The 12,957-nt window shown below is 44.4% G+C and overlaps 1 protein-coding gene across 1 annotated transcript in view; it reads left to right on the top strand.

The window, feature by feature from the left end:
- The window catches only part of LOC143296302 (glycine N-acyltransferase-like), a 43,549-nt gene that overhangs the window by 737 nt on the left and 29,855 nt on the right, over window positions 1–12,957 (top strand). Inside the window, exon 1 of the mRNA XM_076608156.1 lies at window positions 1–650. This exon is cut by the window's left edge and continues 737 nt beyond it. Within this exon, the coding sequence (XP_076464271.1) occupies window positions 570–650 (81 nt within the window). The 5' untranslated portion in view covers window positions 1–569. The remainder of the gene's footprint in view (window positions 651–12,957) is intronic.

Genomic DNA, 12,957 nt, shown 5'->3' on the forward strand with positions numbered 1-12,957 from the left:
AGTGATACTGCCGGCTGCTGCGCTTTGACTGAGCGACGAACGTCAGTTGTTGAAGAGCAAAGTGCCACCAAAAGAGACATGGTGGATGTGAACCCACGGTTCACTGATTCATTGAGGGGTCTTGTTTGTCACAGTGCAAACTTGGTGGACAGTCACCCTTCACACAGAAGAAAATAGCCACAGCAATTATACATTAGAAAATACACTGGACCAGTTATTATTTTTTAAAAAATTAAAAAAAGAAAGAAAAAAAGAAAGTTAGATTGAAATTAAGTGTTTATCAACACACTCATAAAGATATAACCACCTCCATCAATCGACTGTGATTGATTTTACCCCGAATTTTAACTTGATTTCTTTTTTGCGTGTATCAAAATAATAAAAGGTACATCGCTTTACTACCAGTCTGACTGATTTATCAGATATACAATCACCTTTTTTAGCCGACAAAAAGGTGCTCAGTGAAAAACAACAAATTGTTGTGGCCTGCTGACTGGAAAGACAACCACATACGTTATACAACTATAGTCGTGAGATTGCAACAGACAACTGCAGACAACCCAGCCAACATGATTTTCCAACTGCTGACGAACGAGGAAACGAGACAGCTGAAGGACGATCTGCAAGGCGACTTGCCTGGATCCGCTAAGGTCAGTCCTCAGTCTGTCAGCCACTAGTGCTCATTAGACATCAGTCCTCTGTCTGTCAGCCACTAGTGCTCATTAGACATCAGTCATCAGTCTGTCAGCCACTAGTGCTCATTGGACATCAGACATCAGTCTGTCAGCCACTAGTGCTCATTGGACATCAGTCTGTCAGCCACTAGTGTTCATTGGACATCAGTCTGTCAGCCACTAGTGTTCATTGGACATCAGTCTGTCAGCCACTAGTGTTCATTGGACATCAGTCATCAGTCTGTCAGCCACTGGTGTTCATTGGACATCAGTCTGTCAGCCACTAGTGTTCATTGGACATCAGTCTGTCAGCCACTAGTGTTCATTGGACATCATCCATCAGTCTGTCAGCCACTAGTGTTCATTGGACATCATCCATCAGTCTGTCAGCCACTAGTGTTCATTGGACATCAGTCATCAGTCTGTCAGCCACTAGTGTTTATTGGACATCAGTCATCAGTCTGTCAGCCACTAGTGTTCATTGGACATCAGTCATCAGTCTGTCAGCCACTAGTGTTCATTGGACATCAGTCTGTCAGCCACTAGTGTTCATTGGACATCAGTCATCAGTCTGTCAGCCACTAGTGTTCATTGGACATCAGTCTGTCAGCCACTAGTGTTCATTGGACATCAGTCTGTCAGCCACTAGTGTTCATTGGACATCAGTCTGTCAGCCACTGGGGTTCATTGGACATCAGTCATCAGTCTGTCAGCCACTAGTGTTCATTAGACATCATCCATCAGTCTGTCAGCCACTAGTGTTCATTAGACATCATCCATCAGTCTGTCAGCCACTAGTGTTCATTGGACATCAGTCTGTCAGCCACTGGTGTTCATTGGACATCAGTCTGTCAGCCACTAGTGTTCATTAGACATCATCCATCAGTCTGTCAGCCACTAGTGTTCATTGGACATCAGTCTGTCAGCCACTAGTGTTCATTAGACATCATCCATCAGTCTGTCAGCCACTAGTGTTCATTGGACATCAGTCTGTCAGCCACTAGTGTTCATTGGACATCAGTCATCAGTCTGTCAGCCACTAGTGTTCATTGGACATCAGTCTGTCAGCCACTAGTGTTCATTGGACATCAGCCATCAGTCTGTCAGCCACTAGTGTTCATTGGACATCAGTCTGTCAGCCACTAGTGTTCATTGGACATCAGACATCAGTCTGTCAGCCACTAGTGTTCATTGGACATCAGTCATCAGTCTGTCAGCCACTAGTGTTCATTGGACATCAGTCTGTCAGCCACTAGTGTTCATTGGACATCAGTCTGTCAGCCACTAGTGTTCATTGGACATCAGTCTGTCAGCCACTAGTGTTCATTGGACATCAGTCTGTCAGCCACTGGTGTTCATTGGACATCAGTCTGTCAGCCACTAGTGTTCATTGGACATCAGTCTGTCAGCCACTAGTGTTCATTGGACATCAGTCTGTCAGCCACTAGTGTTCATTGGACATCAGTCTGTCAGCCACTAGTGTTCATTGGACATCAGTCATCAGTCTGTCAGCCACTAGTGTTCATTGGACATCAGTCATCAGTCTGTCAGCCACTAGTGTTCATTGGAAATCATCCATCAGTCTGTCTTGTCAACCAGTAGTGCTCATTTCAAGTCAGCCAGTCAGTTGATACAACTGCCACGTCAGTCATGCAGCCAACCAAGAAATCCGCTAAATAATCAGAAAAATGAGCAAATAATTTAGTAGTACATTATCAGAAAATAAAATATGAATTAAAAAAAGCGCAGTCAGTATTCTAAGCAAAGTTCTTGTTGCTGTTTTCCAGGGTAACATAACAGTTCAGCATTGGCGTGTGTGTGTGTGTGTTCATTCAGTATTTACTTAGGATTTAGGTCTGTACAACAAAATGGTAGCTGATAAAGCCATCAGCATGCTGGTACGAAAAATCATCAGAATCTAACAATGCTGTTCTGGGGAGACGGAAGTGGGGAGTCTGACGGGTAAAGAGACTGAGATAGACAGACAGACAAGGGAGAGAGACAGACAGACAAGGGAGAGACAGACAGACAAGGGAGAGAGACAGACAGACAAGGGAGAGAGACAGACAGACAAGGGAGAGAGACAGACAGACAGACAGACAAGGGAGAGAGAGAGACAGACAGACAAGGGAGAGACAGACAGACAGACAGACAAGGGAGAGAGAGAGACAGACAGACAATGGAGAGAGACAGACAGACAGACAAGGGAGAGAGAGAGACAGACAGACAAGGGAGAGACAGACAGACAAGGGAGAGATAGACAGACAGACAAGGGAGACAGACAGACAAGGGAGAGAGACAGACAGACAGACAAGGGAGAGAGACAGACAGACAAGGGAGAGAGACAGACAGACAGACAAGGGAGAGAGAGAGACAGACAGACAGACAGACAAGGGAGAGACAGACAGACAAGGGAGAGAGACAGACAGACAGACAAGGGAGAGACAGACAGACAGACAAGGGAGAGAGACAGACAGACAAGGGAGAGAGACAGACAGACAGACAAGGGAGAGACAGACAGACAGACAAGGGAGACAGACAGACAAGGGAGAGAGAGAGACAGACAGACAAGGGAGAGACAGACAGACAGACAAGGGAGAGACAGACAAGGGAGACAGACAGACAAGGGAGAGAGACAGACAGACAAGAGAGACAGACAGACAGACAAGGGAGAGAGACAGACAGACAAGAGAGACAGACAGACAGACAAGGGAGACAGACAGACAGACAAGGGACAGACAGACAGACAAGGGAGAGAGACAGACAGACAAGGGAGAGAGACAGACAGACAAGAGAGACAGACAGACAAGGGAGACAGACAGACAGACAAGGGAGAGAGACAGACAGACAAGGAAGACAGACAGACAGACAGACAAGGGAGAGAGACAGACAGACAGACAAGGGAGAGAGACAGACAGACAGACAAGGGAGAGACAGACAAGGGAGACAGACAGACAGACAAGGGAGAGAGACAGACAGACAAGGGAGACAGACAGACAGACAAGGGAGAGAGACAGACAGACAAGAGAGACAGACAGACAGACAAGGGAGACAGACAGACAGACAAGGGAGACAGACAGACAGACAAGGGAGACAGACAGACAGACAAGGGAGAGAGACAGACAGACAAGGGAGAGAGACAGACAGACAGACAGACAAGAGAGACAGACAGACAAGGGAGACAGACAGACAGACAAGGGAGAGAGACAGACAGACAGACAAGGGAGAGAGACAGACAGACAGACAAGAGAGACAGACAGACAAGGGAGACAGACAAGGGAGACAGACAGACAGACAAGGGAGACAGACAAGGGAGACAGACAGACAGACAAGGGAGACAGACAAGGGAGACAGACAGACAGACAGACAAGAGAGACAGACAGACAAGGGAGACAGACAAGGGAGACAGACAGACAGACAAGGGAGACAGACAGACAGACAAGGGACAGACAGACAGACAGACAAGGGACAGACAGACAAGGGAGACAGACAGACAAGGGAGAGACAGACAAGGGAGACAGACAGACAAGGGAGAGACAGACAGACAAGGGACAGACAGACAAGGGAGAGACAGACAGACAAGAGAGACAGACAGACAAGGGAGACAGACAAGGGAGACAGACAGACAGACAGACAAGGGACAGACAGACAAGGGAGACAGACAGACAGACAAGGGAAACAGACGGACAGACAAGAGAGAGACAGACAAGGGAGGGAGAGACAGACAGACAAGGGAGAGACAGACAGACAAGGGAGACAGACAGACAGACAAGGAAGAGAGACAGACAGACAAGGAAGAGAGACAGACAGACAGACAAGGGAGAGACAGACAGACAAGGGAGAGACAGACAGACAAGGGAGACAGACAGACAGACAAGGAAGAGAGACAGACAGACAGACAAGGAAGAGAGACAGACAAGGAAGAGAGACAGACAGACAGACAAGGAAGAGAGACAGACAGACAAGGGAGAGAGACAGACAGACAAGGGAGAGACAGACAGACAGACAGACGAGAGACAGACAGACAGACAAGGGAGAGACAGACAAGGAAGAGAGACAGACAGACAGACAAGGGAGAGACAGACAAGGAAGAGAGACAGACAAGGGAGACAGACAGACAAGGGAGAGAGACAGACAGACGGACAAGGGAGACAGACAGACAAGGGACAGACAGACAGACAAGGGAGAGAGACAGACAAGGGAGAGAGAGACATACAGACAGGCAAAGGAGAGAGAGATATACAGACAGACAGACAAGGGAGAGCGCAATAGCCGAGTGGTTAAAGCGTTGGACTGTCAATCTGAGGGTCCCGGGTTCGAATCACGGTAACGGTGCCTGGTGGGTAAAGGGTGGAGATTTTTCCGATCTCCCAGGTCAACATAAAAATTATGTGCAGACCTGCTAGTGCCTGAACCCCCTTCGTGTGTATACGCACACAGAAGATCAAATACGCACGTTAAAGATCCTGTAACCCATGTCAGTGTTCGGTGGGTTATGGAGACACGACAGTACCCAGCATGCATGAGCCACGACAAATGTTAGTAATGGTCAAAGTTATGACCGCTGAACATTAATGGAAGAAGAAGGAGAGAGAGAGAGAGAGATGCACATTTTTATCAAGTTTTCCACTGAGCCACGACCGGTCTCTCAACCATCTCCCCCATCCTCTCTCTCTCTCTGTCTCTCTCTGTCTCTCTGTCTCTGTCTCTCTCTGTCTCTCTCTGTCTCTCTCTGTCTCTCTCTGTCTCTCTCTCTCTCTCTCTCTCTCTCTCTGTGTGTGTGTGTGTGTGTTTATGGAATGAAATATCCTGTCTCGATGTAAACACTGTAAAAAGCATCCCTAACTTTAAAAAATGTATCGTGCACGTTTATTAAAAAAAAACCATGTGATTATGTGACACATTAATTATAAACAATCAACATGTATAGACTGTCAATATATACACGCCTCTCTCCTCCCCTTTCAGTCTCTCTGTATGTCTGTCTCCACTGTCACTGTCACTATATCTGTCTGTTCAGTCAGCCTCCCCTACCTTCTTTACTCTTCCCCTTGTCCATTCTTCCTTCTGCTCTCCACCACGCCCCAACCCTATTATCATTGTTGTTAATTATTGCGATATTGTATTGTTCTATCTTTATGTTTGCACATTATTATGTAATTTTGATGTTGGTGTTGTGAATTGACTCTCGCTTTTTTTCTTTTCTTTTTTTTCTCAATTATTATTCTTGCCCGGAGGGCTGGATGTAAATAAGTACTTTGTGCTTACTCATTTCTCTCGTAAAATAAAGATTCGTTTCGTTTCTGTCTCACTTTCTCTCTCACTGTCACCCAATAATGTAATGATGTTCTCTCACTGTCACCCCATAATGTAATGATGATCTCTCGCTGTCACCCAATGTAATAATGTTCTCACCCAATAATGTAATGATGTTCTCACCCAATAATGTAATGATGTTCTCTCACTGTCACCCAATAATGTAATGATGTTCTCTCACTGTCACCCAATAATGTAATGATGTTCTCTCACTGTCACCCAATAATGTAATGATGTTCTCTCACTGTCACCCAATAATGTAATGATGCCCAATAATGTAATGATGTTCTCACCCAATAATGTAATGATGTTCTCTCGCTGTCACCCAATAATGTAATGATGTTCTCTCTCTCTCACCCAATAATGTAATGATGTTCTCTCACTGTCACCCAATAATGTAATGATGTTCTCTCACTGTCACCCCATAATGTAATGATGTTCTCTCGCTGTCACCCAATAATGTAATGATGTTCTCACCCAATAATGTAATGATGTTCTCTCGCTGTCACCCAATAATGTAATGATGTTCTCACCCAATAATGTAATGATGTTCTCTCGCTGTCACCCAATAATGTAATGATGTTCTCTCACTGTCACCCAATAATGTAATGATGTTCTCACCCAATAATGTAATGATGTTCTCTCGCTGTCACCCAATAATGTAATGATGTTCTCTCGCTGTCACCCAATAATGTAATGATGTTCTCTGGCTCTCACCCAATAATGTAATGATGTTCTCTCACTGTCACCCCATAATGTAATGATGTTCTCTCACTGTCACCCAATAATGTAATGATGTTCTCTCACTGTCACCCAATAATGTAATGATGTTCTATCTCACTGTCACCCAATGTAATGATGTTCTCTCGCTCTCACCCAATAATGTAATGATGTTCTCTCGCTGTCACCCAATGTAATGATGTTCTCTCACTGTCACCCAATAATGTAATGATGTTCTCTCACTGTCACCCCATAATGTAATGATGTTCTCTCACTGTCACCCAATAATGTAATGATGTTCTCTCACTGTCACCCAATAATGTAATGATGTTCTCTCACTGTCACCCAATAATGTAATGATGTTCTCACCCAATAATGTAATGATGTTCTCTCACTGTCACCCAATAATGTAATGATGTTCTCTCGCTGTCACCCAATAATGTAATGATGTTCTCACCCAATAATGTAATGATGTTCTCTCTCTCTCACCCAATAATGTAATGATGTTCTCACCCAATAATGTAATGATGTTCTCTCACTGTCACCCAATAATGTAATGATGTTCTCTCTCTCTCACCCAATAATGTAATGATGTTCTCTCACTGTCACCCAATAATGTAATGATGTTCTCTCGCTGTCACCCAATAATGTAATGATGTTCTCACCCAATAATGTAATGATGTTCTCTCGCTGTCACCCAATAATGTAATGATGTTCTCTCGCTGTCACCCAATAATGTAATGATGTTCTCTCGCTCTCACCCAATAATGTAATGATGTTCTCTCACTGTCACCCAATGTAATGATGTTCTCTCACTGTCACCCAATAATGTAATGATGTTCTCTCACTGTCACCCAATAATGTAATGATGTTCTCTCGCTCTCACCCAATGTAATGATGTTCTCTCACTGTCACCCAATAATGTAATGATGTTCTCTCGCTGTCACCCAATAATGTAATGATGTTCTCACCCAATAATGTAATGATGTTCTCTGTCTGTCACCCAATAATGTAATGATGTTCTCACCCAATAATGTAATGATGTTCTCTCGCTGTCACCCAATAATGTAATGATGTTCTCTCGCTGTCACCCAATAATGTAATGATGTTCTCTCACTGTCACCCAAAAATGTAATGATGTTCTCTCTCGCTGTCACCCAATAATGTAATGATGTTCTCTCACTGTCACCCCATAATGTAATGATGTTCTCTCACTGTCACCCAATAATGTAATGATGTTCTCTCACTGTCACCCAATAATGTAATGATGATCTCTCACTGTCACCCAATAATGTAATGATGTTCTATCTCACTGTCACCCAATGTAATGATGTTCTCTCGCTCTCACCCAATAATGTAATGATGTTCTCACCCAATAATGTAATGATGTTCTCTCGCTCTCACCCCATAATGTAATGATGTTCTCTCACTGTCACCCAATAATGTAATGATGTTCTCTCACTGTCACCCAATAATGTAATGATGTTCTCTCGCTCTCACCCAATAATGTAATGATGTTCTCTCGCTTTCACACACACGCGCGCCCACTTGCTCAGTATGTAATTTCTCACCCAAGGCTTAAGAAGTAAGAGATCTCTAATTATGCAGCCTGATTTAGCCTGAAGGCAACCACTGAAAAAAGATAACTGGTGTAAACTCCTGTACATCTGACGAATGTTTAACATAAGTGCAGACGTATGCAGAAAATGGATAGGATCATTCTTTTATTTATTTTTTAACTTCAAAACGCGTAGATGAACGGCACACAAGGTTGACTCGGGGACGGACAAAAGACAAGAAAGAGGTAAAAGGGGTATGTGGGTTGAAAATAATAAATAAATAAATAAGAAGACAGACAGACAGACAGGGTACTGGTTCCTGCTGTAAAATAAAATAAAATAAAAAAAAATCAAAAAAATCAGTGAATAGCACGGGAGTTAGGAAGTGCGCACACGGACATGTATGTCAATTATAGATCTTGTAGTGAACTCGTTGAAACCATAATTAAAGTGTTTCTTTCGTTAGTTGTAAAGTCTGTAACTCGTTAAAACCATGATTAAAGTGTTTCTTTCGTTAGTTGTACAGTCCCTGACTCGTTAAAACCATGATTAAAGTGTTTCTTTCGTTAGTTGTGCAGTCTGTGACTCGTTAAAACCATGATTAAAGTGTTTCTTTCGTTAGTTGTACAGTCCCTGACTCGTTGAAACCATAATTAAAGTGTTTCTTTCGTTAGTTGTACAGTCCGTGACTCGTTAAAACCATGATTAAAGTGTTTCTTTCGTTAGTTGTACAGTCTGTGACTCGTTAAAACCATGATTAAAGTGTTTCTTTCGTTAGTTGTACAGTCCCTGACTCGTTAAAACCATGATTAAAGTGTTTCTTTCGTTAGTTGTACAGTCTGTGACTCGTTAAAACCATGATTAAAGTGTTTCTTTCGTTAGTTGTACAGTCTGTGACTCGTTAAAACCATGATTAAAGTGTTTCTTTCGTTAGTTGTACAGTCCCTGACTCGTTAAAACCATGATTAAAGTGTTTCTTTCGTTGTACAGTCTGTGACTCGTTAAAACCATGATTAAAGTGTTTCTTTCGTTAGTTGTCAAGTCTGTGACTCGTTAAAACCATGATTAAAGTGTTTCTTTCGTTAGTTGTACAGTCTGTGACTCGTTAAAACCATGATTAAAGTGTTTCTTTCGTTAGTTGTACAGTCCGTGACTCGTTAAAACCATGATTAAAGTGTTTCTTTCGTTAGTTGTCAAGTCTGTGACTCGTTAAAACCATGATTAAAGTGTTTCTTTCGTTAGTTGTACAGTCCCTGACTCGTTAAAACCATGATTAAAGTGTTTCTTTCGTTAGTTGTACAGTCCGTGACTCGTTAAAACCATGATTAAAGTGTTTCTTTCGTTAGTTGTACAGTCCGTGACTCGTTAAAACCATGATTAAAGTGTTTCTTTCGTTAGTTGTACAGTCCCTGACTCGTTAAAACCCTGATTAAAATGTTTACTTCGTTAGTTGTCAAGTCTGTGACTCGTTAAAACCATGATTAAAGTGTTTCCTTCGTTAGTTGTCAAGTCTGTGAACTCTGTCAGCAGCACTGCACTCTGGCCACGTGTTCTCCTCGCTGAGAGAAATCTGCTGTGGTAAAAAAGAAAAAGAAAAGAATGTATTAATGCAATACAACACAATACAACACAATACAACAATACAACAATACAACAACACAATACAACACAACACAGCACAACACAACACAACACAGCACAGCACAGCACAGCACAACACAACACAACACAACACAATACAACATAACACAATATAATACACATTGACAAAGACAGAACGGAGGGTGGGGGTGGGGGGGGGGGACATCACGTGACATGGCCCCCCGGGCATGGCACGTCAGCATTCCCCTGACACTGCCACAGCCGTGACGTCAGGACTGTAACCTGAGCCTGAATGTTTTTTTCCCTTGCTTGAGATCGTGACCAATAAGACTGATCTGACTGTTCCTCTCTCTCTGTGTCTCTCTGTCTCTCTCTCTCTCTCTGTCTGTCTGTCTCTCTCTCACCTTTTCCCCTCTCTCTCCCTGCTCCCCTCTCCTCCCTCTCTCTCCCCTCTCCTCCCTCTCTCTCCCTCTCTCTCCCCTCTCCTCCCTCTCTCTCCCTCCCTCTCCTGTTGTCATTTCCCTGTTCTAGTTGCTTCCGTAAGCTCAGCAAATGTCAACCCTCTTTCTTTTTTCCTTTTTTTTTCTCTCTCTCTCTCTCTCTCTTTTCCTTTTTTTTCACTTCCTTTCTGTCATCTTCTGTTCTCTGTCTTCCGCATGTCAGGTCAGCAAACATCAAAATTCATTCTTTTTTCTCTTCGTTTTCCCTTCCCTCATTCCTTTTTCTTTCAGCTGTGTTTGCATGCATTCGTGCCTGTGTGATTGGGCTGTCTCAAATTGCTGCCCATATGATTATGCCGTTTTGATGGCAAGTATATGGTGATTGTGATTTTATCATGTGATCGCTTTTTGTCTGTCTGTCTGTCACACACACACACACACACACACGCACACACACACACACACACACACACACACACACACACACACACACACACACACACACACACACACACACACACCAACAACAAGATGATGTGAAATCAGGTGAAGAGCCTGTCAAATGAAGCAGTATCTTCTGAATTCTGATGATAGTACGTTCCTAATCTATCTATCTATCTATCTATCTATCTATATAAGCGTGTGATGAAATGAGTCACTGTATGCTGTGCGTCAGTAGAATGTTTGAGGATAACTGAGAGGAAGAGATGAGAGAGAGAAGAGGGAGGGAGGGAGAGAGCGGTACGGGATATGTGGAAAGACGGGGGGGGGGGGGGGGGGGGAAGAAGAGAGAGAGGTGGAAGGGCAGAGAGATAACTCTGTGGTGTTGACAATCTGGTGTGACCTCTGAACTCTGTGGTGTTGACAATCTGGTGTCACCTCTGAACTCTGTGGTGTTGACAATCTGGTGTGACCTCTGAACTCTGTGGTGTTGACAATCTGGTGTCACCTCTGAACTCTGTGGTGTTGACAATCTGGTGTGACCTCTGAACTCTGTGGTGTTGACAATCTGGTGTGACCTCTGAACTCTCTGGTGTTGACAGTCTGGTGTCACCTCTGAACTCTCTGGTGTTGACAATCTGGTGTCACCTCTGAACTCTCTGGTGTTGACAATCATTTTGACGTTTCCTTTCAAACTGTGGGCTGAATTGCAACAGGGGAATATTCATGTGCACTGTTATGAAAGATCATTCTTCATACTGTTTTTTTGTCAGATTAGCCTTGAACTGCACCCCGACACACATTACTGAACAGCACCCCGACACACATTACTGAACGACACCCCACCCCGACACACATTACTGAACGGCACCCCGACACACATTACTGAACAGCACCCCGACACACATTACTGAACGACACCCCACCCCGACACACATTACTGAACTGCACCCCGACACACATGACTGAACGACACCCCGACACACATTACTGAACAGCACCCCACCCCGACACACATTACTGAACGGCACCCCGACACACATTACTGAACGACACCCCACCCCGACACACATTACTGAACAGCACCCCGACACACATTACTGAACAGCACCCCACCCCGACACACATTACTGAACAGCACCCCGACACACATTACTGAACGGCACCCCGACACACATTACTGAACGACACCCCGACACACATTACTGAACAGCACCCCGACACACATTACTGAACGGCACCCCGACACACATTACTGAACGACACCCCACCCCGACACACATTACTGAACGACACCCCACCCCGACACACATTACTGAACGACACCCCGACACACATTACTGAACAGCACCCCGACACACATTACTGAACGGCACCCCGACACACATTACTGAACGGCACCCCGACACACATTACTGAACGACACCCCGACACACATTACTGAACGACACCCCGACACACACACACATTACTGAACGACACCCCGACACACATTACTGAACAGCACCCCACCCCGACACACATTACTGAACGACACCCCACCCCGACACACATTACTGAACGACACCCCGACACACATTACTGAACGACACCCCGACACACATTACTGAACAGCACCCCACCCCGACACACATTACTGAACAGCACCCCGACACACATTACTGAACGGCACCCCGACACATATTACTGAACGACACCCCGACACACATTACTGAACAGCACCCCACCCCGACACACATTACTGAACAGCACCCCGACACACATTACTGAACAGCACCCCGACACACATTACTGAACAGCACCCCGACACACATTACTGAACAGCACCCCGACACACATTAAACGACACACATTACTGAACGGCCCAGTGCCCCCGAAACCCAGCTACATAGTACTTATTATGATCCACTTTGGAAGTCTCACTTGGTTTGGCACAAAACACGTCGTCGAGATATTACGAACTTTCCCCCAGTCGGGCCAGTCATATTTTAAAGAACTCGTAAGTAAAATAAGTTCGTGTTGTATAACCATAGGGTGTTTACTCATAGCCCAGTGGACCATAAACATAGCATTTCAGGGCTGAAAACACCCGTTACTCCTTTTACACCAGTGGAAGAGAACCCAATTAACTGTCACAAGGTCAGTAAGACAACGTTAGGAAGACTATTTCACCCACTGCTGACACGTTCTTTCACAACGTCAGGA

This window comes from Babylonia areolata, chromosome 2 (assembly GCF_041734735.1).
Source record: "Babylonia areolata isolate BAREFJ2019XMU chromosome 2, ASM4173473v1, whole genome shotgun sequence".
Classification (NCBI taxonomy): domain Eukaryota; kingdom Metazoa; phylum Mollusca; class Gastropoda; order Neogastropoda; family Buccinidae; genus Babylonia; species Babylonia areolata.